At 32.8% G+C, this 27,969-nt stretch overlaps 2 protein-coding genes across 5 annotated transcripts in view; both read left to right on the top strand.

Annotated features, from left to right (window-relative positions):
* Positions 1-8,143, top strand: part of LOC132908812 (RNA-binding protein 24-like) — a 28,029-nt gene extending 19,886 nt beyond the window's left edge. The window contains exons 5-6 of one of the 3 annotated variants that reach the window (XM_060963152.1): positions 2,997-3,367; positions 5,023-8,143. In XM_060963152.1, coding sequence (XP_060819135.1) covers positions 2,997-3,367; positions 5,023-5,186 — 535 coding nt within the window. In that variant the 3' untranslated portion in view covers positions 5,187-8,143. Of the gene's footprint in view, positions 1-2,996; positions 3,436-5,022 lie in introns of all 3 variants that reach the window. The other 2 variants (XM_060963154.1, XM_060963153.1) reach the window with 2 other exon arrangements.
* Positions 8,144-10,297: 2,154 nt separating this feature from the next.
* On the top strand, positions 10,298-26,172 carry LOC132909164 (solute carrier organic anion transporter family member 74D). 2 transcript variants are annotated; one of them, XM_060963788.1, is made up of 8 exons: positions 10,298-10,493; positions 14,049-14,237; positions 18,730-19,155; positions 21,036-21,283; positions 21,933-22,203; positions 22,478-22,673; positions 23,826-24,424; positions 25,649-26,172. In XM_060963788.1, the coding sequence occupies exons 2-8, from the start codon at positions 14,057-14,059 to the stop codon at positions 25,819-25,821; spliced, it is 2,094 nt and encodes a 697-aa protein (XP_060819771.1). In that variant the 5' UTR covers positions 10,298-10,493; positions 14,049-14,056; the 3' UTR covers positions 25,822-26,172. The 2 variants fall into 2 exon arrangements, with proteins under 2 accessions (XP_060819771.1, XP_060819770.1); XM_060963787.1 differs by having other exon boundaries at positions 14,044-14,237.
* The last annotated feature ends 1,797 nt before the right edge of the window (positions 26,173-27,969 follow it).

Here is a 27,969-nt window from a genome sequence, read left to right as displayed (position 1 = left end):
TTCTTTGCTATATTTCATTCTTTCTTTCATACGAACGTTGCTATTAATATCCCACGTAAGTAATCTTTTAAAACGTGCAATTAATCGAAGCAGACAATAACTGGAATTACAATTAATTTTTTGTTATTCGATCTTGTAACGTATCGTTTCAACTCAAGTTACTGGTTAACAAAATGTTCGTTTTAACCGAGTTATATTAATATCGTTTTACTTATCAATATCAAATTGTTTATGAATTATTGACTTATCAATAATGTCAGATAATTGTTTTATCGTTTCTTTTTATTTTTTTAATTCTTTTATCTTCGTTAAAAATACAGAATTTCGTAACGAATTAGAATAGTAACCCAATTTTGAGACGACGGATAAGGAATACGCGCTACTGAGAACGTTTTCAACGTTCATTAATCTATGTTGATGTGCACTAATTCGACGAAGCAAACTATCGTTCGAAGCCACAGGACAACATATTGATTTCCTTCGTGGACTGGACACTAGCTATTATCGATCCGCGAAAAAGTTCAGGGCTGTCTCCTGTGTTTGTATGTATGTCCTTTCAAAACGCGATTTGCCGGTTACATATCTGTTATAAAAACTACGCGCAAAAGTATGAAACAATTACGAAACAACGTATTAATAATTACGTGAAATATCGTGTTTAACAATACTATAATATAAGTACAAATGAAAAGAAAAAAATATTATTTCACAGATGTAGCAAAAAAACTTTCACTTGAAACGTAAGTTTCGCATCTTTCATATTTTAATGTTTACATAATTATTAATTACAGCTGAAGGCAACGAATTAATTTCGATACTGGTCTTTAGTTTCATACAGCTAAACGATCAATTATCGGTAAGAATTTGCAGAAAGATAATTGAGTTTGAAGGGTCGTTGGCTAAAAGAAAATGATCGTGTCACGATAAATTGAAGAACGCGCTAAGGAGAATCGTGTCGGGGCGGCAAGTTTTTACACGCGATCGTTTCGCGTTGAAAAAGAAAAAGAGGGAAAAGAGATAGAGACAGAGGCACTGCCGTGGAACGTATCACTTTTCTGTTTCTTTCTTACGCCTGTGAATTTTAGGTATACTAACGTTGGTGTTAGGTAATCGTGTGCCGTGTATCGAGAAGTATCTTTATATTCGTGAAATGACCTACACACACGTTTGTCGTTGGTTTGTTGTTGTTTTGCCGACACATTGAGGATTTTTTTTTATTTTATTGGATTTGTTGCGCATTTTTTTTGTCACGCCTTAGTGATACCACACTGTTACTATTCTCATAACGCGCCGCTTTCCGTCCACCTGTCCTCCCTTGTCCTTTACTCACGCATCGAATAATTCCTACACGAACACTACACATTTACATTCGCGTTTTTATCGAGTAATATATCGTTTGCAGTGGTATACACGTGAAAGTAACATTGAAATGATGGCATAAAACGCGGATAATACTCAGATTCGGTTATCAAATGTTATATCAAAGTACGGTTTCAGATAACACAGAATTGATTATTAATACAGTGACACATGTTTTTACAGGAAAAACTTTACGACCATTAATCCTCTCAAAGTGGAATTCACGTAAAAGTTCGTTTCTTTCTTGATCATATTTTCGATGATTTCCTGGCACAGTTATGGCGTCGGGGGCCATGAAATACAAATACGAACGCGTAGTCACATAATGTCAAGTCCGAGTCCATTAGCGATCGTCGTGTTATCTGTTGGAGAAAGTTAGCTATTACCAAACGCTTTTCCAATAAACCGTTTATCTTAATTGAGGGAGGGGTAAAGTACGAGATTGCATTCGCGCTTTACTTAGCTGCACGCAGAACATCGCTTGCGTGGAACATTCACTATACACATAGTTCTACACGCGCAAGTTTCCAACTGTCCTCCTTTCACACTTTTCCTCCAGTTCTTAACTGCACAGGGAGAAATGTACTGTTAAAGCTTCCGGTGTCCATCAAGTTCGGTTGATTACCTTAGAAAAGGTAAGAGAGATGATAATAGAATCAAGAAACTCGATGGACCATAGATTGTTTCGAACAGCAAGTGTGATTACGTAGGACTAAATGATCCTGGTGGACTAAACATAAGGAAAAAATGATTGTTTGAAGCTAAAATGAGAAATATTCGGAATACCTTGCAGATTGTTAATTATAGCAATTGCTATAGCGTTAGCTACTATGTACCCAACATATTGCAATTGCTTTACTATTTTCCAATGTAAGTTCAAACATACAGTACCGAAAAGTTGATATTATTGGCTTCTGCATCTAGAAGATGATTGCATTTTTTGATTTAATAGACATAAATATTTATGAGTATTATTATACCGTACTAGTACGAAGTTTCTTTTCTTCAAATCTATGAAAAACGTATATAAGGACCAAACAGATGGAATAATTCGTACAAATTAGGTAAACGGAAAACTAGTAGAGAAGTCAAGAAACGCGATACTCTGACCGCATATTGTTTTGTTACGATATAAAAAATAATGAGAATAATACAAAGTATTTCACGAAAGTCCATTACACAAATCAAAGACACAAAATAGATCTCCACAACATAAAAAGAATGGTTTTCATTTAAGTGTCACGAATACATTAATTTCTTTGAACTTCATACAAAATCTATATAGAAGAGGAAACAACGATAAAAACAATATTCATCAAATCCTTAAATCTTTTAGATATTAAAAAACAGAACAAGAATTGCAAATGAAACGTTGCGTAAATATGATTTACTATCGTACTAAAAGTGAAATGATTTTAGTCGCTAATAATATCAACTGACTACCTTATAATCATTTTATTACAACTATCCAGTATACAACCGTATAACGTTTTAAACGGTTCGTTGCCAGTGTTATAGTGTTAATTTCCTAGTCCACCATGATTAACCAGCGAGTATTCTTCGTATTAGATGTATGAGTGCCGTTGCGTGATCGTTGACCGTAGAACTGTCTAACCGTTGGATGATTTTGGTTTCAGGGTGCCACCGGGTTACGTGTACCAGTCGCCTTACCTGGCGGCTGCGGCGCCAGGTGGTTTGGTACCGCTTCCGGCGACGCAGTTGACCCATGCAGCGGCGATGGCAGCAGCGTCACAATTTTACGAGTACCAAAATGTCGCGGCAGCAGCCGCTACGTATCCGGGAACATCGTACAATTTCGCCGAGGCTTATCCTTATACCAGCGCCGCCGCGGCTGGTATGTGTTTGAAAAGTGTCCAGAGCAAGGACAGCAACGGGCTGATACACCACCACCAGCAGCACAACGGTAGCAGTCCTGCGGTGCTGGCACGCCAACGATTGGAGAAAGCTCTCCTGCCGCCCTTTCTGCCGTCCGTGCTACGTAGCAACGGTAGAAAATTATTAGAAAACCAAGCGCACCGAAAGAGAAGAAACGCAAGCGATAGAGCGAACGGAAATGTATGCGAGAGTGAGAGAGAATAAAAGAGGAATTGGATCATATCGTTCTTCTGTTTTTGCCGTAGTGAAGTAGCTCTACTTCCATGAGGAATCTCTGCAAGATTCCCACAAATTTTCCAAATTATCTATCAAACTTATTCTTCAAATGTGCACAAGTTTTTACCGGGTTTCTATTAGCTTTTTTCTTTTTTTACAAAGTTAATCTCACATCTATTCTGGAAAAGTTTAAAAAAATAGTTCGAATTTGTTAATGTTTAAAATTTGTTTGTTTCTACTGTATATCTAGAAGTTTTGCAAATTCGTAAAATCGTAGTGTTTAAGAGTAAAACATTTCTCTATAACTTTTGAACGCATGTGCGTATAATATATCTTAATATCTTTTATGTTGTTCATAGAAGACTGCATGTGGAAGCTAGATTACACTTGATAAAGTTTGCGTAACAAGGTAGTTTTAGTAAAGATTAACAATACTTAAAAAGCTGCACGTGTCGACATTTTTGGCAGATTTTTTGACTATGACGAAATTCGTGTTTTTAAGGCTTCTCAAATATCTCGTTTATTGCGTCTTTCTTACTGAGAACGAACCTTAACATGATTCTTAAAAGAAATTGACACAATGAGATAAAAAATTGATCTCGTACGTTTTTAGAGTTAGGAAGTGATATCTTTGATATCTATAGTGGGAATCTTGCTGAGAATATTTTTTATTCGTTTCACTTATCGCTTCTTCACATTTGTATGTTTTGTAGCTCTTTCGATTTACATCGGTTATTGGAAAGCTTTCTCAAAATTAAAGCAATGCAATTTGCATTTACCAGGAGAACTTTCTACAGTCTGTTTTCCGAAATTTGTGCTAAATGATCATTTTATTACTTTCAAGATTATGTGCTATTATTTTTATGTTATTCGTACGTTCTCAGAAATATGATCACACAAAAAAATGCTTGTATAGAAGTTTCTTTAATTTGCGCTGGAATGTTCTGCTGTTGGTATAACAGACATGGTAAAAAGTGGAAATGCAACATTGCATGCTTATGCTGGCTTTGCATTCAACACGATCGACATGCAAATTTTGTTAATGCTCTGATGTGCTGTCTACGGTGGTGGTGGGAAAAATGTCACGATGGATGACAGTAAGCTTTTATCATGCAATGATATTATTCTGGCAAAGAATCGAAAATGAATTTCGATAAATGTAAGACTTAATCAAAAATGAGTAAAAATTAAAGATATATTTACAATAATGATATTTTTTAGGAAGAAGCGCGGGTAATCCTGTTACAATTTTAAAACTACTTCTTCAGTACATACAATTTACTATACAAGACATTACAATTCGGTAATTTAATTTCTCGAAGAAAAATTAAATTGTCAATCCATGTCAACTCGTTGATTTCCTTCTAGTGAATCATTTAGAATGGAAAGCGTGAAAGCATACTGTAAATAGAAATGCTTTCGTGCAATATTTGAAAATATACGGTTTGCATTCATATTAGTCGTAATCGGTATTGTTTCCTCAAAGGATTACCTGCGCTAAGATCGGAGAAACATCCAGGAGCTTAGAATGCGGTTTCTTTGTTTTTGCAGCGAACGCAGCAGCAGCAAGTTACGTGACACCGTATACGTATGCAACGCTACCAGGTGCAGCAGCAGGATTACCAGCAGCAGCGGCTGCAGCTGCAACAGCGGCAGGCGCGGCTTTCCCAGGACTCCCGTATCAAACGACGCCTCAGGAAGCAAGATTGCAATAGAAGTTGGACAAATTGCCGCAAGGAAATTGGTACTGTCGTCAATTGTCCCACAGGCATTAAACTCGCAACACAAAACTTGATCCTCGCCGCCGTATAAACGTGTAGTCTTCATCTGCCTCTACGACGACTCAGTTCCTTCCTTCCTTATTCGAGGATCAGGCATTATTTGGTGCGGTGTACCGCGCACGAAGGAGCCATTGTTTCAACTACTCGGAATGTAGCTCCACGTTCTCACGAGTTAATTTTGGAAACGACGCCCGATGAGAGGCAGAAAACGAGGAAGCTACGTGGATGTGATCTGCGTCATTCTGGATCGGCGGTTGGCAGTTTTTTATTAACTTAACATTTAATCTTCCCCACCTTAATCTTCCTTTCCACGTTCTCCTTTATAGGGCCAAACTTTGGCATTCTCGGCCAATGTACTTCGAGATACAAGATGATATGTAATGTTGTTAGCATTATGATTATTTATAACAAATGGAGCATGATGGGTAATAGAAGCTTTCAGTAGATGCGCGAACATTTTAGAAACGCCGGATCTTTGTACGCTTACGTACCGCTTGTACGTTAAAGAAAAATCCGAGATCGAGATCTGCGATGTTGTCAGTTACAAATAACTGATATATGATTCGAACGACGTAAATTACTCGCTATTAGGTAGAACCGAAAGACTGATCCGTATTCAGAATTGATATTGTTCGAGAAATGTATTTTTACGAGATAGTAAGCGTTAATTAAATGATGATAAGTTCTGGGGGATGAAACGGTTACTTCCAGTATCGACGAATAACTTTTGGTGTTCTTCACGAATCGCTATTTCATTGCAATTGTTTATCTTACGATCCTTTAGGACTGAGAGTGATACAGATATCATTTCTGAATATTGGTCAAAAACTATAAACTTTTTAAATTTAAACGTATAATTTAGTTTATTTATATTAAACTTGATGAAATATGTTTTTCACTTTATGAAAGAGGAATATCGTTCTTTTTATGGCCGACATATGAAAAATTTAGAAATAAATTTTCCACGAAACTTTAAACTAGCTCTTTATCTACTTAGATAGAAAAAGAGCAATAGTTTTTCAATACACTCGTACCTTTCTTTTAAAGTACGTAGGAAAGTATTTCTCAATAAGTTAAGCTTGATTTTAAATTATGACGATGTTATTACATTTTTAGCAACTCCCGTTTATGACCAAACTATACGTTGTTTGCAATTATTTTAGTAAACGAAGATTGACTTAAAATATTAAATTTTATAAATTCAATATCGAGTGTTTGTTAAACTCTAATTTAGTAAAAACTTTTAGTTTCGTGGAATTAATTTTTTATTCGAAAGTATTCTATTTGAAATTCGCTAAAAAGAATTTTTATTGAACAACTATTCTGAAATGAAAATTCTGTCAATAGATTCAAAAGATTCATTTGAGTAAAGCATATCAAGGGATTGTAAGTAACGATGGTTGCGTTACAATTAAACCGATGTTGCCTTAGAATCGCGTGTCAGCGAAATCACCAAGTGTCTTAAGAAGATAATGCCTTCTTTGCATAATTTATAGATGATATTTAAATGAACAGTGAGGACCAACGGACGAACGAATCGACATTGCTGGTTATCGAATGCTGATAATCATGAAATTAAGCGAAGTCGAATACTTAAAAACGAAGACGTAAAAGCACCAAAATTCTGTTGATCAACGAAAGCTATTGTTTTATACGCGAATAAATGTTGTTAGAATTTTTTAAATACGAATAATAGGTGTATCATTTAATTTTTAGCGCGACTTCATTTTTATACTTGCGACAATATATTTATTAATGAATTACAGTTGTTATATATTGTTACAATTTATTCTAAATACGGATCAATTTACCTAATTATTAATTCTTCAATGTTAATGTGCGCTACTACTAATTGTTTATTGCTTAAGAAAAAATTGCAAAATACAAGGAATTCGTTCGTCCCATTTTACAGTAATTAGGTGCCTTAATTAGCACGACCGAATAATTTTAACGGTTAAAAACTAGTCAGTGTTTCGTTAGCGTGAAACTATTCGCTAACGCGTGTACAGGGGTGAAATAAAAAATAAAAGGAGACCAAACGGCAAGATCGAAAATAAAAGGAGAAGTAACTAGCAAACAAGAAGGGAGACAGAGGATCAGGCTATGAAGAATGAGGCTGTCTAGTCCTAAACCCTTCGAGATAAAGTTAATTAGATTCGTTAGAATTTTAAGTAGACGTAATATGAACGAAGAAATGGAGATGGAAACCAAAAGTTCTGTAAAAAGTTAGCAAAAGATGCTGTTAGGGAGACTTAGTGTTAGGAATTAATTATTACATTAATCGTTCGATTAAGATAATAGGAAAATAAATTAATGCTATTGATACATGATATTATTATTTTATTATTATTTTATTATTATTATTATTATTATTATTATTATTATAAATTGATAACTATTAATATTAATTATTGATAATATTATTGTCATTATCGATTACTCACTATTGTTCATGTACTTAATGACAAAGCGAACAGGATACGTGATCGTTCGAATTTACTGCGAACCGAAAAAATCTGTTGCGACGTTATGAAGAGAAATGCGAACTTTAGGATTAAATCGTGAGGAATTCGTATTTTCGTCACGGCTACCATCACATTTGCAAATATCCTATACTCTTAGGATTAACGGTTGTAATATATCGCCTGTTATCATTAATAATATTAATATTATACACCCTATTAGTAAGTTAACGAAATGAAACGAAAGTGAATATGTATATCGTCTCACAGAGAAATAAAAAGCGAATGCGTCTTGGTCTAATGATAGATCGCGACTATTGTTGTCTGTTGCTTTCGCACGTCATCTGAACTCTTTGCAAGAGACGAAACACAAACATTGATTACCGAAAAATCAGAAAAAAAAGAAATAAAATCCTAATTTTCAGAAGATTATGTATCGTTTAATGGTATCCTCATTGTCCAAACTTATTCCATCAGAAAGTCCTTTACGAATCGTTTGTCTCAATGATACGAAACGATTTACAGCTTTATTCAGCGCTATCGTTCACCAGTTTTACGAAAAATTTCCTTTTTCTCCTGTAACCAAGGCAAGTGACTTCGTCGCCTCGATGGAACCCGATCTTGTCGTTTTTCGTGGCTAAAGATAATCTTAATGGCCTTGTGGAATTGGACGCCAAGCGTCGCGGCGGACCGCAAAAACGAGCAAAGGGGAAACCGCCCTCGACGTCTAAGTCAGACCCGCAACGACCGAGCAAAAATAACCAGTTGCGCCTTTTGGCAAAATAACTCAACGATTTGGCTTCCTTCGTGAATCTTCATAAATTCGTCACTCTTTGATGTCCTGCCTTACAAAGTGTCTTTAAGGAAGAAAAAGTAGAGTTCCTTTAGTTAGATTAGTAATGTTGGTGGTGTATTTAAAAGCGATGGACATATTTGTACAATCGATTTATTTTTGTGAATTGCGTGCATATATTTTTAAGCTAATATTCCTTCAAAGGATATTTACACTTAGTGGAGAAAAAAATTGACGATTCCTTTATTGCATTCTTCTCAAACTGTTGAACCTCGAAAATGATTTCCTATATTTTTTACTCCTGAATTCGATAAAATGGTAAAGTTATTGCTTTAGAGGTTGCTGGATGCGAAACTTCAAATCATATTTAGCGAATTGGCTTTCATGATATATCAATAATTGATCAACCGACCTCTTCAAAATTTTACAAAATAGATACAGTCAAACTTGAGCTTTTGTGAGGAGTTGAAAGGATTAGTTCACTGGATGATACGAAAAAAGAACTTTAAGAAGAAAATTTATAGGAATGGCGATGAAAGTAGTAAAGGTTACTTTGTACAACCTTCTTATCTGTGCCTGTAACGAAAAAGTACGTCTAGTAGATCCATATCAGTTATATACATGCTGAAAATTTCATCGAAATCGATTGATGCAAAAACAAGCGCTAGACGTCGAAATATGTACGGATCATTTAAATTATTATTACATTTATTATTGTTTATTTGAGTTGTGGGTTAGAGTAATATCCACTCTACTCTAGTATCGATTCAGTACTAGTGTAATCGGCGTCATTAAGTGGCCGGCAATGTTAACACGAAATAATTTTTAATAAATTTATTGATATAGGAAATGTTGCACTATCTCTTTGTTCGTCGTGTATATACTAATGATATAATCAGAATTAGCAAATACATATGTATACATGTTTTCCTAATGAATACATGTAATTTAATGATAACCATATACCATATATATTTCCACTATATTTTTACACGTAGAATGACCTCCTGTCGATTACTTAGTTCTGTCCAGCCTGGAATTAGCCACGTTCGAGTATACTTCACAAATTTTTAAATTCGATCCTTTCAGAAACTAAGCTGGAAATGAAAGAATTCTATTCTATATTTTTCTCTTATTTTTACACAGGGAATCACGCCGCTCTTACATGTTATTCGGACTCTGTATATAAATAATAATAAATCGTAGTAGTGGACTTTATCATGCACTTACAAAATCACACGAACTAGGAACGCTTACGTTACCGGCCGAATGTTAATCTACTCCAACCTATAGCCCGTTGATTTATCCTTTTTTATTTATGTTAAAGATAACTAGCATCAATGAGCTATATCAAAATGTGACGATCTGTATGCCAGAATGAAGCGCAATCGAAATTAAATTTAATAGAAGATTTCTGTGAATATCTCGGAAATGAAGGACGAACGACGGTTGCATGTATGCAAGAAAGTTGTTCAGAATGTTGGTTTTGACAACATATTTCAAGCTCACTAAAATCTGTGAAGTGTGCCCCTTCCTATTTCCTCAAACAAAGAAATAAATGGAAAAGTTGAACAACGCACGAAACAATGAACGTTGACCGTCGTATGTTTAGCATAGACTGCAACCAATCGTAGTTCGAGATACCTTTGGAATCGGTACCAACTGGTCATCGTGGGTAAACATGATGAGATGTCAGCACCGGTGCTTCGTTGATAACGCGTCTTCTGAATGATGCCCCGTTTATCATTCGTTTTGATAGAGAAATATGTAGTAGGGGAGCATTGCCATTGACACAAGAGCGAGCCTCAGTTACCCCGCGTTTATTCGCGTAAACTAGAGCGCTCATAGCGCTCAGTGATTTTTTAGTTACTCGGCAGACGAGGGAGGTCACGAGCAAGGAAAGACTCGAGGATCGCGATCCATATAGGACTCGCGACCTGGAAGTCCTTCCTGAGTCCATGCGGAAGCACGTGGCCTAAGGTCAAGGTGAGACTAATAGAATTCTCGCGTGTTTTCGCTTTCTCTTGCATACTTTGTGCTCTCTGTTGTAACTGCTAATGTTTCTATCAGGATCGCCTATTTTTCCACACTATTTTATTACACATTTAATCAATTGCTTAGATATCTTGCGAATTACATCGTACGTACATAAATGGTCATGTGCTTCTATTGCGGCGCATACAAGCTTAGTTAAACGCATCTCACGGTTTTTGTTTTATATACAATTTATAATATTATTTATAGATCGTGTTTCATAAGAATATTGGATTTTTTGGAAAACAAAAATTTCTATCGGTTATCATAGTAAGTAGATGCTAGTATAGCGTCTACACTCTTTATTCGATGTTCACGTAACTATTTAAAAACAATGTAGCTTTGTAATTTTTACGCATGAAAGTCAAATATCTATCATTATTGTACTATGGTGTATAATGTTCATTGGATTTATTTGGTACGTACAATAGCTTCTTTGTACAATGACAATTTTGATCTTCCATCTTTTCATTTTGCTCTATTTGTCAATTCTTTCTCGCTCTAAATATTTCATTTGGCGGAATTTTCATCCTATTCTTTCATAAATATGTTACGTTGATCAACATTACTTTAAATTGATCGTTTTACTCTATAGATTGGTATAGAACTATCTTAGGTTATTACATTATATCATCTATTATATCATTATAACTATTATATCTATTATATCATCATGGACGTTTTTTGTCGACATTTACTTCCATTCACAACTGTTTACCGGTTTCTCGTACACCTATAGTTCTATTACGCGCATGTGTCGCGTATAAAAATGTTCGTGCTTTTGATTAATATCCGATGCCGGAAGCTCGTAACGTTTCACAGTACTTACTAATTACAGTACATAGTTATCGTCACGGAGCCTATATGACTTTCAGTGAATTTTATTGTTTATGAGAACATCATCGTAACATTTAGCTTTTCTCAGTTGTATTTTCATTTCTCTCTTTCAATTCTTGTCTATTTAGCAGTTTTATCGCGAACGACGAACGTCAACCAAGCCTTCATAATTTTTGCACAAGCTTTTAATTGAAATCTTTGTTTTTACGTTGAACGTTGCTGGTATTGCGACTTCTTCTCACTCGCGAATATATCATAAAGTTAGGTTCGCGATTCTTTGCGTGCTTCTTGTAGCACGACGAGGCGGAAGTAACAATCGGCTGGAACTCCGTATTAATGCAGTCTCCGAGCGTCACAACGAAATCTATACCCAGTTAAATTGCAATTGCGTAATCATCTCAGGTGCCCGTGGCGCACTCGACAATTACCAAGGAAATCGTTGGTAAATAAATCCATTACATCGTTTGACTTTTTGACATTTGCATACATGAGACACACATATTACCTTTTTTTTTAGTGAAAAAAGTAATATTATGCTGATTCTTCTAACGATTAGACAATGTTATATACGAATTTCGCTTTATCGCTTTATGCAACGAGGCATGCATTCGCAGTATCTGAACATTTAGCAAATAAATTATTTGGCAATATGAATTTCAGTTTGCAAAGTTGTTATCTTCCCTACGAATCGTAGATCTTTTTAAGAATGATTTGCGAATGCTATTATTGGACATATTTAATCACATTGAACATTACTCTATTTTACTGTAATTTCTCATTAGGTATTAAGTCTCACTTGTGCGTGCTTTTAACGTATACGCTATGCAGGCATGTAACTTGCAAAATTTTCAGATATTTTGCCAACGAGCTTTTCATACGTTGAATTCATAATGTAAGATCATACATACGTTACACATATGTGTCGGTGATTACGAAAGTGACCTAAGTCAGGAATTTAAAAAAACGAGTTTATCGCTTAATCAGCGTTGTATTTATTTACATTACAATAATCTGGAAGAATTTTTGTAAGCTAGTAGAAATTGAATGGATTGAATTGGTTGTTGCGCCATTGAGCAGAATTCAGTTCGTGCGTCAAACGTAAAACTTTAATAATTTCTTCTTCAAAACACTTTCGTTAAATCACAGGCACGTATTTTCATGATTGATTTTTTTAATTATCTTTCGATAATCTTAATTTTGTAATTTCAATTTCCCTCTTTTTAATGACAATTTCGCTGTATTTCGGAATTTTATTCACGATCAATTAACAAATGTATTAAATAGTGATCACACGCGATATCACTCTTGTGTCGAAAGTGTCATTGATAAAACTGACCGTGCTTATTTATGAATTTGATTCATGAAATTGCCTATTACAGAAAGGATAGGAACCATTGATTATTCCAGCTGTAAGATACTTACGAGTTGAGAAACTTTTTCAAAAATGTGTGAACTTGAAATATCATGAAGCATAAGGGAGCTAGGATGTCGAAGCTTTTAGAGTGTTGCTTACTTTTCATGCGTATCATTATTTTAGTTCCTCCGCTCGTCGATTCTATGTTATCTCAATTAGACGGTTTATTAAATATGAGAAAATTCATCATGAGTGGGGAATACATCTAAATATATCTAAAGATTTTTCAAAGGTAATTAATTTATTTGAAACAGATTTATTAACACAGAAACGTTTTGTCGTGATTTATATCCGAAAATTCGGACTAATCGTTATCAGAATGTAAGATTTGATGCAGCGAAATAGATAAAATTAACATTTGCACACATACATTCATCGAAACAACGCTTTGAATCATTGCAGCCACATAATTTATTCTACATATATTTATATGATAATGAGGAAGGATTAATGAAATGGTAATAAATGGAGCGACTGCTGCTAATCATTAAATGATTAAAACGGTTTATAACGGTAGATAACAGACTTATCGCTGCTAAAGGAATTGTATGGAAGAGAGAAGTGTTCTATAGAGAAGTTAATGCAATTATTATAATTGACCTTGTTAGCTTTTTATTTCTATATACATATACATGTGGTTTATAGGCTCTTCATATTTGATATTACGTTTAAACATGACGAACATATTTTTCGTATCTTTGTCGAGGCATATGATTTTTTTCTATTCGGATCATTCGATATAACAAGCAGCTATTTACAATTTTCTATATAGATAAACAAAAATAATTCATATTGGTTGTTTGATAAGAAGAAGCAAAAATACATAAATTACTGCGATATTTGATGATTTATAGCAGTATGCGAAAGTATTGGTCTGTAAATCGCATCAGTAATAAAGATCTATCGTTATACCGTTATCAGAAAATTATTCGTTCTTTATTCTTCGTTTCTAATATCGATATTAACGCATTAATTTCCATACTCGTTGCGTGTTGAACTGTTCGTGCTAGTTTATATTTGATATTATAAAAGATAATCGTAGCATGATACTTTTGCAAGTTACTATACAAAATGAAGAGCTTTTAACAGATTATAAGTGAAATACGATATGTATTTTATTCTCCGGTTAGGTTGTAATTAACAAGGTGTATGTAATATATCGTCATTAGAATGTTAATAAGAAAATATTTTATAACAATTTTTTAAAATGTTCCAAAAAATTTGGAAAAATGAGATATGTGAATGTTACAGTGCAGTCGGAGGGATGAGCAAAGGTTGTGGAGTTTGTGGGATTTATCCCCGATGGCTACGAGATCGTGCTACCCCAAAAAATTTCATCGCCGTGTACGGGCTCCTCGGTACTGTGCAGGCGATGGCCTTTATTTATATCGTTGTCACCCTCACAACCTTGGAAAAGAGATTTAAGATACCTAGTCGGACAACTGGTAAGAACCTTTTGACTTTATTAACCTGTCACCGTATTTCGTTTACCTGTACAATCTGAGTTATAATTATCGCCTTTGGAGTAATATGATCAAACGTACCATATTAATTAATTCCAAGGTTTAAAATAAAACGTGCTATGCGAGATAGTTTATGATTATTCTCGTACTTCATCGAACGTTCTATCACCTCAAAGTATATGAGATATATTATTGTTAAATAAATGTATGCAAGACGTTAAAATAATAAGTGTTCAATTCGTTAAAGATTTACAGTCGCAGCCGATACAGAAGCTAAAATCAGGATAAAATATATTTCTCGATAACGCGTTAAATACAAGGAATAAAGCAGATCTGAAAATATATTAAAGAAATATAAGAAGAAATGTTATCGTTAACATAAAAAGAAACATAGTTTATAAAAGAAGTTGTTTTATATTCTATGTTCCTTTTTATGTTAACGATAACATTTCTTCTTATGTTTAATATGTCTTCTTCTCATATGAATATTCATTTGTATAAATTATGAATTGACGTGTAATGTAGAAATATTTAAATATTCCTTGCCTTGTCTCATATGCTCTGACGAACGTACAGCTTTTACTTGCCATCGAAATTTTATTACAATTTTCTATTATAAACGAATGGACTAAATTGATTAAGCTTCTAAAGAAGGTATGAAATTATAACAGAAATATTGATCTTAGAACCTATGCTGAATATATGTACTTTACAAGATTTTTTCAAATTTTACATCCTTTCGTTTTTCAATATCTTATGTATTAAAGAAGAAATTTCAACAAATCCTACGTAAATAATTATATTTTCTCTGATTTTATGTTATCGTAATGTGCATCACATAAAACCGACTCTTTCGTGCAACAATAATAAAATCTGTCCGAGATATAGGAAGCTGTGAACACTCGAGTATTTCGCGGTTCTTATTTTTACTGTGATTTCTCTCGTCACTGATACCGAGTAGCCAAGTGTTACGATTCTAGTCGTATTAAAGTACTTGGACTTGCATTTGCACACGTACACGCATTCGGCCCCGACGAAAGATAAATCGCGTGTCGGTGTGCGTTCGTCTAGTAGGTAAGTAGAGTGTCGCAATCATAGAAGTGAGAAATCTGTCGTTAGAATAACGAGTGCTGGATACTATAAAGATACACGAACATACTGTTATACAATATGCTGTTTTCAAAGATCCTGCATGCTTTTCACTTTAAAAAGGGCGATTAATTTTTAGGCTAAGATAGAACACAGATGGATAAAAATTATCCTATACTTTTGAAAAGTAATGTACGTATAATACTCGAGGAAGCTGAGTTATAATCATTCGTAGTTGGATATTTCGGATACGTTATAAATTTCGAAAATCACTTTCTATTACGTGAAATTTATTACTGATTTTTTATTATTATTGCTGCTATTGATATTGCTTGATTTTATTGGACAAAGTTAAAAAGCGTATTAAATAGATGTACGGAGAATTGCGAATTAGTAGACATTTGAAACCTGCTTCTGTGAAGCTTAGTAATATTCAAAACCGTGTATGTGTAGATTTATTATATAAAACTGTTCCTGTCTAAACTTCGTCTAACGCTCATTGACTAATTACGCGTCGCCGTGCTCTGCCCCTACTACAGCTAATTTTCGTTAGGATTCTTAGGTCATTTTAATTATTATAAAACTCTCAACCAAGCAATATGTCTCCGAAGAAATATAGAGCGGTGGCTTCGCGCGCGCAAACTTTTAACCCACAAAGACATTATGATAATAAAACAATTCTGATACGAAATAATCATCGTCTTGCTTCGTTATTTTATCAATTTTCATTTCATTCGTTAAAGTTGCTCCGCGTTAAACACGCGAAATCAATCAATGACAATGCGTCAACAATTCCTTTTCAATTATTCTCTATATTCAACCATAATTTTCTACTAGATAATGATATCAACATCATCGAATATAATTTTTAATTAATTTCATCGAATATAGATTATTGGATTAATAGCAATAGGTGTCATATTATGCGTACGCATTATTTACGTGTCTTATATATATTGATTAGATGTTATATATATTACATTTTTTATTTTATCAAGAATGATTTAACAAAACAAAAGCCTGATTCGCTTAAAAAAGATGCCTTAGTAGTAATGAATATCGCGCAAACTTGTTGCTGAGTCCACGTGTAATGATGTTAATCTAATTGACCTCGCTTTGATTTTTCAAATTAATCCTTTATTGTCATCTTCTTTCGTTCGAGTCTCACAATTGTATGATGCAAAAGAATCGTAGAACTCTCGTTTGTTTCGCTTGCCACCCTGGCCATTAACTGGCCCACCGATTGAAACATTATTTGCATCGTGAACACGCAATTGGATGAACGTTAATTACGTGTTACAGCGGCTGCGTGAGAAATCGATACAACTCTTACGCATACGAACGTGTAGTATTCAGCCGGTGGACTTCGTGGTTTTACGAGGTCGGTGTTATTACGTTCATTCGATCGATCGATATCTGTACATATCCATTGGAGTTAACGATACAAACGATACGTTTTGTCGAATTACGTGATTTTTTAGAAAAGAAACAAATATTGCATACGACTGCGACGATGGATAATTAGGCAAAATTCTATTTGAAAATCGTAGAAAATAAAGCTGATAAGTTCGTCTTTGCAAACTTTCCTGATTTTAATACCATCAGTTATCTAAAAAGGAGTACTTGATGTAATATAAGTATATAACTTAATATAACACAGTCGAAAATGAGAATAATATGTCTATTTTAGGAAGGTAACATATTTACAAACAGTTGATAAATTCACTCGGTTTTCTGAAAAAGTGAGAATATTTTTCTGTTTCATTTAACATTTTTGGAACGTTCTGGAGGATAGCAAAAATACAAATTTAATGTAAAAACGAAATAAAGTAGCGTCTTCTTTATTTTAAAATTATTGTTTTATATTAAACATTCGAATAAAATTGTTTTATTATTGTAAAGTTGCTCTCCTTTAAGAAAAGACTAAAAATAAGATTTATACATTTGTGTTCTTTCATTGGAGTCTCCATATTATAATATTATCATTAATTTCAATAAATCAATGAAATGTATAAAACAATGGAGAAAAAATATTAGTAATCGTGGTTAGGATTTACAGAATCATTCTAACGTCCAACTTAAATATTATTTCCATTGGCGTATGTGGTTAATCCTTATGATTTGATATTATGGTTCAAAAAACACAGCTTTTTGATGAAAGTACAGTTATTTAAAACTTGATAGACATGTAGAATATCACTTATTATTTTCGATTTGATTGTTTTCTATGGATAAGATAATATACAGATGTATAAGAGATGTATGACTTTTTGATATCTTGCAAGTATTCAGATTAATCATTCTCCACAGTCTAGGTAGTTTGTATCTTAATGTTTTATGAATACATACTATGCTTAAACTGAAAGTAAGCTCTATACAATAATTTAATTAGTTACATTAATGCTTTTAATTTTTTAACTTTATTTTTTTGTTGCATCAACCCATTTCAGTGATTAATAACCAAAACTTATATAACTAAACATTATCTTACATTAATTTACTTAGGCAAACATAGATATTAAATTAAATTAAACGAAGAATTCTGACATATATCAAGAGAATTGTAATACTTTGTTTGAAATATTTTGGAAAAATTTAGCATTTCATAGTTGCAACGTCTATTATTTATACGAAAAATCGTTTGAAGTAATTTTCTCATAATAATCATTTCTTTTGGGCAAATTTTTGTAATATTGTTCGTTTTCAAAAATATCATGAACTCTACAATATTCATTTGATCCTTGAACGTATTGAGAAATGTGTTTAACTAATCATTTTTCGGAAATTTTAAGCAATTCTTCTCCAGAAATGAAGATTCCACAAAGAGCATTTATAATATTAATATCTTTAAGCGATGGCTATATTTGAAAAAATATCTATAATGAACTCGGTCCGTTTAATTTAATTAATAGAAGATCGTGAAATTCAACAAACTGTTTCTTCTGTATAATGTGCCGATATAAGATATAAATTAATTAAAAGAATTAATTACAAAATCATTATAATTAGTATCTCATAAATTATTTACAATAATTTCGAAACTTTTGCGACGTTTCAGGCGCAACAAATAACTTCCTTGTAACTTTGATCGGCTACGTGCTAAACTAATCTTTATTTCGTCTTATCATAATTTGATACTTTTATATTACAGAGAGTAGAATAATTCAACCTACTAAAGTTTTGCTTTAATATGATGTTGATTGAATTTACAATTTCGAGCTTTGTACACAATGATATACGATATACACAAACGTGTGTTTACACAATTATGTACGATAATTGTCATAAAGAAAAATGAAGCATTGTTCCCATTGCATCTCTTCTTATACTACGAAATAAGAAATAGTCACGTCATAAGAATTCATTTGAACCGAATTTATTTCAGGATTAATCCTTTCTGGCAATGAGATCTCTCAAATTTTATCTCTGATATTAACCTACTACGGAGGTTCTGGTCACCGTCCAAGATGGATCGCGGTTGGTGTCGGTCTTAGTGCCTTCTCGTGCCTAGTCCTTGCTCTTCCACACTTCTTGTACGGACCAGGACGAGATGCTTTGGCATTAACGAAGGAATACCTTGACCAAACTCTGCTGAATGCAACCACAGTACCCCAAGATCTAGCAATTTGTCCACGCGTCGTTAAACCAGACCATTGCGACGAGGAAACGCTCTTGGACGTCAGCATTCTTCCACGACTCTTGGTCTTCCTCTCTCAGTTTATCCTTGGAATCGGTACCACTCTCTATTACGGTCTTGGTCAGACGTACCTGGATGACAATACCAAAAAGAAGAATACTCCGATGCTTCTAGGTAAATATTTATTCTATGTAAATATTAATTGATATAAGCGAATCACGGATATTTATGCAAATTCATATTTTTATGAATATAGTGAAAAAGGTGGAACAGAGATAAAATGAAAGATTATTTTATCTATTAAATATCACAAAGAGTACCATATTTTGGATATTATATATGTACATTTTATATTATTTGCATTGTGTACATTTATGCAGCTTAAAATTTCTGTCTTGTTATTTGGTAAGATCTTTATTTTCAAATTTAATTTTTGATATTCAAACAGTAAATGTATGTGGTAGTATATATATATGTCGGAGATGAAAGGACATCGTGGTCTTTCTTTTGGAATGTTTGGGAAGGTCCCCAATACTTTAATCCAGACTTTTTATTATATAAATTATAAATTATAAATTTATTTTTTTTAATAATAAAACTGAGAAATAGCTGTTTATGATTTAATCCAATTATGTTTGCTCGTGATTTATGACAATGGATCTGGGTTCGAAGTGACATAACGGGTCGCTGAACGTAGCCACGGTTACGGGAGGGACGTGTACCTAACAGAGGTATGGAGTAATTAAATAGCTCTCCTTAAAAACAAAGATTGACCCGAGGGGTACAGAAAGGTATGGAGAGGAGTATATAAGGGCAGTTCCATTTGGACTGAGGATCAGTTCAATAAGTTTTACTAGTATAGTGAACAAGTTCGTTGAGTGACACCAGAATCTTGTATCAAATCGCATTCGTCATCTCGTTGACCGTGGATTCGTTATCGAACCTAAATTCATTGTCATCGACATCTCGATTATCCAATCGCCGCTATTACTTGTTAAACTCTGTAATAATCACATTTGTATCAATAAATATCATCTATAGTACACAACAACGATGGCCAATACACGTGAAGATTCGTTATACGCCCTTAACTCCAATGATAATGATAATGATATATATATATGAATTATATATATTGTATATTATATATAATTGTGTATATGTATATATGAATTATAAAAGATACATTTGACATGCGTGTTTCAACAGGTAATTTGAATTTATAATCTGTTGATTTCATAAGAAGGTAGTAAGTACTGGTTCTAATCATCGATTTATCATTAATTTGTACACGCTAATCAGATTCAAATAGTGTATCTATGCAAGGTATTATAATGTAATGTATTAAAGTTTCATAATTTAATGTACCTGTAAATGTAAATAGATTGTCAAATTCTACGGTTGTTCAGGGTTAAAATTATAAATATTTCTTTTGCATCTAAATGCAACGACTAGCTAATTTTAAAACATTAAAAAAACAATGTTAACGGATTTCCACATTTTCTTTTACTTTTCTAATTTATTTGTAAAATATGTAAGTTTTTTTAATATTTCAGTAAAGAGAACATTAATAATATCTATAAATAAAGCTTAAAGAAACTCTTTCCCTCTTTGTTGCTTTTGATAAATATTTACCAATTATTTTGTTTACCAAGTAATGTTAGCAGCCAACACAGTATAGGTATAAACATAAATTCTTTATTTTACTGGGAATCAATCTTGCATGGTTGATAATTTTATTTACTCGATTTTGAGTTTTTTAATTGTACTTTAAAACAAATTTTAGGAAGCTTAATTGTTATATATTTTCATTTAATATTATAGTTAACGCTATTCAACTGTTGTAACGCTGTATATCAACTAAAAATTCGTTACATATAATTCGTAAACTCTAAAAGGCTCGAATATATATGTTCCAATATTTAATTAATAGAAATAATGAATAATTATTTTATTGATTATCATAATTATTTTATTATTAATTGCCCAAATATCTGCGCTATGTACGATTTATAGAATACAGGAATATTAATTTTTATTTAATCTTTATCCAGGTTTCACCTTCGCTCTGAGAACTGTTGGGCCAGCAATAGGATTCCTATTGGGTTATGGTTGTCTCAGTTTGTACATAGATCCCAGTCTACATCCTGTGATTACAAAAAAGGATCCACGCTGGTTAGGTGCATGGTGGCTCGGTTGGATTATTCTAGGCGCCACTATGGGCATGTTCGCTATTCTAATAGCAATGTTTCCACGAAATTTACCGACAGAAACAAATACTGCAATCGACACTGCCAAGAAGGTGAAATATGATTAATACTATAGAATTTATCGTTCAATGTATAGTACGAATTTAATACAATATATATTTTGTTTACCTTGCAATGTCTACATATGCAGCTTACGTATGCACAGAAACGTATCGATAATGTTGAAGTTAGGTATAAAGATCTTAGGAATATTTACGTAATTTATGATAAAAATATTGCTTACTAATGTAGTATAGACGCTTGATATGTAGTATCAATATTCTTGATAATCTTTCGAGTTGAATTATGCAATATACAATGATGTAATTATGTATTCGTGATATAGTTAAAGGAGCAAATTGTTGTTTGCATAATAGCTATTTTAGATAAAAATACGGACAATTTCAAAGTGACGTATAAAATAATAATCCTAATGGTTGCAAGGGTAAAGTTTTACTAAGGGTTTCTGATTGCTCTTAATAATAGAATTTTACAGCATCATATCTTCATTCAAACGTCTAGTAGATAAGAGGAAATATCAACAAGAAAATTAACTAATTGAATTACTTGCTACATTTTCTGTATAGGTATACATACTCACTTTGAAATATTTGATTACATTTTATATGTACGTCTTTCGCATACGTTCATACGTCTTTCTTTTAGTCGATGATATAATGATACTTTATGCATTTTTTTCAGGATGGTAGTATTCCATTGAAATTGCACCTAACTGTGCAAGAGCAATACATGAAGCCGATGGAACCAAGAAAGTCTTTAGAAAGTGAATATATTCCAACTATGCGTGAATTTCCGAAAGCGATGATGAGGTTGCTAACAAATTGGCTGTTAACTTTCAATAATCTAAGCGGAGTGTTTTACGTGTTAGGTGCTTCGGCATACATAACATTTTTGGCGAAATATCTTGAGGTTCAATACAGCACATCTGCTGCTGGTGGTACTGTGATTGCAGGTGTGTCACTTGGAAAAATTACGTCTTGAAAATAACTGTTGTTAGTTATTTAACTCTTTCAGGACTCAATCTTTCTTTAATTGCGTAGACTCGATATTCAATATTTTGCAGACTTTTAATATGATAACGATCGGTATGCCAATAGATTAATTAATAATTTGTTAATGTATAATGTTGCGTATACGTAAGCATCAGTCCTGTAAGAGTTAAAGTAATTGATTACCAAAGTATGTAATTCCTCAAAGCTATTAAACATAAGATTTTATATTTTAAGGTCCGATATCGCTTGTTGGTATGGTACTAGGATTTCTGCTTTCTGGATTAATCATTAGCAAATTTAAACCTGGTCCTAGACCATTGTTAGCGTGGAATGTGTTTGTCGGTATTTGTTTCGTCGCTGGTCAGATACTCTTTATATTTCTTGGTTGTTCCGATACCGGCATTCAGGGTCTCAACTTAGAGACTATGCAGTGAGTACGTTTTCTTGCTTATAGAATATTGTTTACATTACTCTCAGATTATAAATAAAAGTTCCGTTATAAATAAAGGAAAGTGGAAAAGTACAATTTCATGAAGCCGTCACCAAGAATAAAGTAATGTATAAAGGAAAGTAACATAAGAAAGGACCTATAGATTGATCTATAAGGAATTAAATTGTAAATTCATTTGTAACTTTTTGTGTTGAAAATGTGATAATTTTATTATTACTCCTGTTTTTCTCAAAATTTTGTAATATAGTAATGCTCTAATATGTAACAAGATAATTGTAATTAATTATAAATAGAGTCGCTTTATTATGTTAACATAAAAATGTATACTAATAGAAATAATTAATATTTGAATTATTCTTAGTAAAGAGCATTGCATACTCTAGAAATCATCGGATAAAATATTTCTTTAGGTTTTATTATACTTCTCTGTTAACGTAAGTTATCGTTCTTTTTTAATATGTAGAGCGCTGTTCATACAATTTAGTGTGACTTTTACGTATTCTATATGAGTTACAGTGTCTTGAAGTTACATATATTAAAAACATTAAATGCTAGATCCAAGGAATATATTTTAGGGTCATATGCGCATTCGTTGTGTACAAATTATTAGAAAGTATAGAGATTATAATTTTTCGGAACTGGATAACTGTTTGCTGTATTATTTGATATACATGAAATTACATAGTGTAAATCGATATTGAAGCTAAAATTTGATAATTACATCGTTAATTTTTCTAGTTACTTTTATTGAAGAATGTAATTCCTATAAGTTTCTAATTTCTTCATTACAATATAAGTAATAGAACAGACGACTATATATGAAAACAAGTAAATTATTAACATACATCTATGATATTATAATTTTTTCTATAATACCATTTTCACGATATCTTCTCTATTTAATTATGCATTATTTGTACTTACTGTAATTGATTTGTACTTGATACTATGACATATCCTTTATGTACTTAAATATGATATTTAATACACGGTAAACTTTCATACTTATTTATAAATGTATACTAACATTATAAATCAGTTATACATTGCTGTGAAATTGTTATCTAACACCTTTATATTACAACGTTGTATCGATACGAATAAAATTTAGTTAACTCATTTTTGTTACAGGATGAACCTAACATTTAGTTGCAACACCGACTGTAACTGCGATGGCGTTAAATATTCTCCAGTCTGTCATGTATCATCGAAGACGACCTTTTTCTCTGCCTGCCACGCTGGTTGTCGAACAATAATCAACGACAAGGAATTTGGGAACTGCAGTTGTCTTCCTTTACTGAGTACACCAGATCTCGAAAGTCATTTCGGATACACTATCGATTACAATTCGAGGAATCAATCGATCTACGTGAACGATCCACATACGATGAATTTTGATAAAGTCAGAGCTGGACCATGCACGAATGACTGCAGCCGCCCTTATCTTTTGTTCACGGTGCTCACTTGTGTCATACAAACGTTAGCGTGTTCCGGAAAAATCGGCAACGTGTTGGTCAATTATCGCAGCGTCGAGAAGAAGGATAAAAGCTTCGCGCAGGGTATTACGCTGATGATCATTTCCTTGTTTGCGTTGATACCGGGCCCGATTATTTACGGAGCCATTATTGACTCGACTTGCTTGATTTGGGAGGAGTCCTGCGGAACACAAGGAAACTGCTGGTTCCACCATGGAAGAAACTTCCGATATTTAGTTAATATAACGTCAGCAGGTAAGTATTTATTAGTAGTAATTCTACAGTGTATTATAAATTGTTTTGATTAACTGGACGACAGAAGGATAATCCAATTTGTCGAATATTCAGTCGAAACGGAGACAAAAAGTATTATATTTAGAAGTTACATGCTTTTAGTAAGAAACATTTGATACATGTGGAAAGTAAAATGTAATAAATAGATTAGTATATCGTAAAATAAGGTGGAAACGAAAACTAAGTTACTTAAAAATAAAATTTCGTCTTCGAGAAAGTTGATTTCGAGAATGTATAATATGTCAGAAGGGTACGCACGCACTTAACTCTGATATCGATAAACTAATAGAAACTAGTAGCTCATATCGATAACAAGCTTGTTATTAGTAGTATCATAGTAAGTGGTAAACTGCAACGTTAATTATGTTTGTAAATGTAAGCACATTTACAAAGAGAGATGTATACTAAGGCACACCAAATCATTAATTACACGTATAAATTTCTAAAAATAATTTTCTCGAAAATGAAGTCTTACCAGAAAAGTTTTATTTTCGCTTTTGATTTATGTTTTTTTTTTTAAATTGTGCCTGTGTTTGATAGTACTATGTTAGACTTTACGGTGCATCCTATAGGAAAAGATATACCGTGTCAAATTCTCTCAACTTCCCTTAACTCAAACGCGTTTCAATTTTTACAACAGGAACGCTAAATAGATATTTATGATGTACATATAAAATTAGGAAAAGTATAAAGCCTGATTAAAATTATATCAAACATACTGATTTGTACCATACGAAAATTATTGTAATGTACACGTCTCCCTATTATGTATATTGGAATACAGGAGTTTCTATCATACTCAGAAAAGTATCATAAAACATTCATTACATTATTACCTATTACAAAATAATGTAAACGCAATAGTAGATTCGAATGATGGTAAATAAGCGATAAAGAAGTTTAAAATTTTTATCTTATCTCGTCTGGATGGAATTTTAAAAAATATACCGTTACGGTGTAAATTATACCACAAGTAGTGACATAACGATTCGATTTTGATCCAATTGTAAATTTTCAATTGTTAATAATTAGACATGCCTGATATCACAAGTTAAATAATTTTGTTAAATAGAACAAATTAAATATCATCAAAGATGTAGTTAATCCTCGTTATACATATTGAATTTTTAGCGATCTCGCCATGAAAGTACTTCGTTATTGTATGACAATGTGTTTTTTTTTTAGGATTCTCCATAATAGGAGTGTTTTTCGATGCAGCGGTTTGTTATCTCGGGAAGAATTTGGATCTTTACGGCGCCCAAGAAAGCGACAGACACTGCGAATTTATTCGAGAGGACGAGGCGTCACAAACTGCCGACGGTGAGAAGAAAAAGGAAATGAACGGAAATGTAAATTAAAAGACGAGCAATAATCGTTTCTATCGATTACAAGTCAAAATGTTCCACGTAAAACACTAGGTTTTATTCATTGTTATGTAAATTAAAAAAATTTCCATACTCAATATCGACGATTAGAATGATGTTATTTTACATATCAAATTGCATAGGGGTATCTTTAATAAATTTCGCGTGTCCTATCGAATAGTTAGTTAGAAAGATCGATTGTAAATTAAAGTAAAATTTAAAAGCATTTAAATAATGCCGATGTTTTTATCTTTTTTAAATTACATTCCAGACTGCTAAAATATTTGCACGATTGTACAGCGTTATTCCTATCTATTTGTAAATAAAACATGAGTTTTTATTAAATTTCTGATCGTGTATCATCTTTCTTTTGATCGTTAAATGTTCTTGTGCAAGTAAATATTAAAAACTGATTTTCAAGGAAAATCGGGCTTTCTTCGTTAAATCTATGGCAAACAAAGTTATAATACTCGACGAGACAGAAACGTTTGATCGAACTGAAATCAAAACAACCAGGTATGTATATTTTGGCGTCAAATGCGTTGTTCCTTTGTAACAGTTAATCAAATTCATTAAAAAGCGAGTTAAAAAATAATGCTACCGTACAATGATGTATAACGAAATAATTAATAAAATATATTTTATCAAACTTTTATAAACTTATAATATATTTACAATATATACATTTTAATAGTAGATTGGTTAAACTATATCAATCAATTAGCATCAATAATATAGTATTATGTGACAAACGATTTAATTGTAAAACATTTATCATTTCCAGCATAATGTAATGGTTTCCAACTTATATATATATATTACTTAAAATTTAGAAAAAGACATTTAGGCTCTTTAAATATCCTACGATTTACATCTAATCCTTGTACAACGAAGCCCGGGTTAATTTTATTTGGAAATATACATATCAATAACTCAGGGAAGTATTTAGATTCATAGACTCTGTTCCCGGATATGTTATGTTTGTTATGTAAAAGATTTTGTATGACATATGACATGATACAAGCAACATAATTTCATTGGTAAAATTCGGAACAAATCGGAAAATGTATATAAAAGTTTCACGATATTTGTTGAAAACACACACTTCACGAAGGCGACGAAATTATTTAAACAGTCGATTTTCTATTATAATTAATTAATTTAGAGCGAACACCTTTAGCATTAATTATATGTTCATACCAATTATTCACGCTATATATTAAATATTTTTTATCACTACAACGATAATCGTGTTTCATAATGGAAAAAGTTTTATACAACACACGCAACATATTCACAAAAATTTTCTACAATACGTGTCGTGAACCGTTATACATGAACGACTATATTTTTTCATCTCTTAATATGCAATTTGCATCGACTTAACCGATCAAAACCGCGCAATTTTTTTAACGAAATTCATTCTTGCTTATATAAATAATAACATATTGTTTTATAATTCTTACGTCATATCTTACCTTCTTAATACATAAAATACAAAATACAAAAGGTGAAGAAATAGCGTTTTTATGAATACGAAAACGATTTGTCAAAAACCGTGTATTGGCTAAGCTCGTGTCTCGCACGAGCAAAGCGTCAAGGATTTAAGTCAATTTAATCGCCATATAGGGGTAGAAAAGGGGTAGCCTCCGCCGAGCAAGAATTGAATAAGAAAATATATTATATATTCACAAAAATGTACTAAATATCTTTAAGTAACAATTTTAATAAACCATGCAGATCACTGGTAACGCAGCTGAGTTCGTCGCCGGCGAATAGGGTAAGAAATGTTTACTTGATCGAGCGTATTTAAAATTTCGTTATACGATAAGCGAAGATCGTCCCCTTGGAGCAGTCCGATGGTTCGTAATGGTTTCGTTAAATCGCCCGCAAATAGGCCGTAATGCTCACAGGGAAGAAAGGGGTTTCGACTGGCTGTATGAAACAGGAAGAAAAAAACGGAAAAGTATACTTAAATCGGGCGATCGACGGTTTCAGCTGATTCGCCGCTCAACGAAAGAGGAAGGAAAGCGTTTGGGAAGGGGGTAAGGTCTGAAGGCTTGTTTTCAGGCTTCCATCCCAAATTCTGGGGGTCGAGGCTCGTGCAGAGACCTCCGCTAGTCAAAGGATTACAAACCCGCG

This window comes from Bombus pascuorum, chromosome 7, assembly GCF_905332965.1.
Source record: "Bombus pascuorum chromosome 7, iyBomPasc1.1, whole genome shotgun sequence".
Taxonomy (NCBI): domain Eukaryota; kingdom Metazoa; phylum Arthropoda; class Insecta; order Hymenoptera; family Apidae; genus Bombus; species Bombus pascuorum.
This window is presented reverse-complemented; position numbering and strand designations above follow the sequence as displayed.

Excerpts from the sequence above, each read along its gene's own strand:
- LOC132909164 (XM_060963788.1), top strand. The coding sequence starts at position 14,057 with ATGAGCAAAGGTTGTGGAGTTTGTGGGATTTATCCCCGATGGCTACGA. Across the intron at positions 14,238-18,729 it reads GATACCTAGTCGGACAACTG|GATTAATCCTTTCTGGCAAT; the intron begins GTAAGAACCTTT and ends AATTTATTTCAG. Across the intron at positions 22,674-23,825 it reads CTCAACTTAGAGACTATGCA|GATGAACCTAACATTTAGTT; the intron begins GTGAGTACGTTT and ends TTTTTGTTACAG.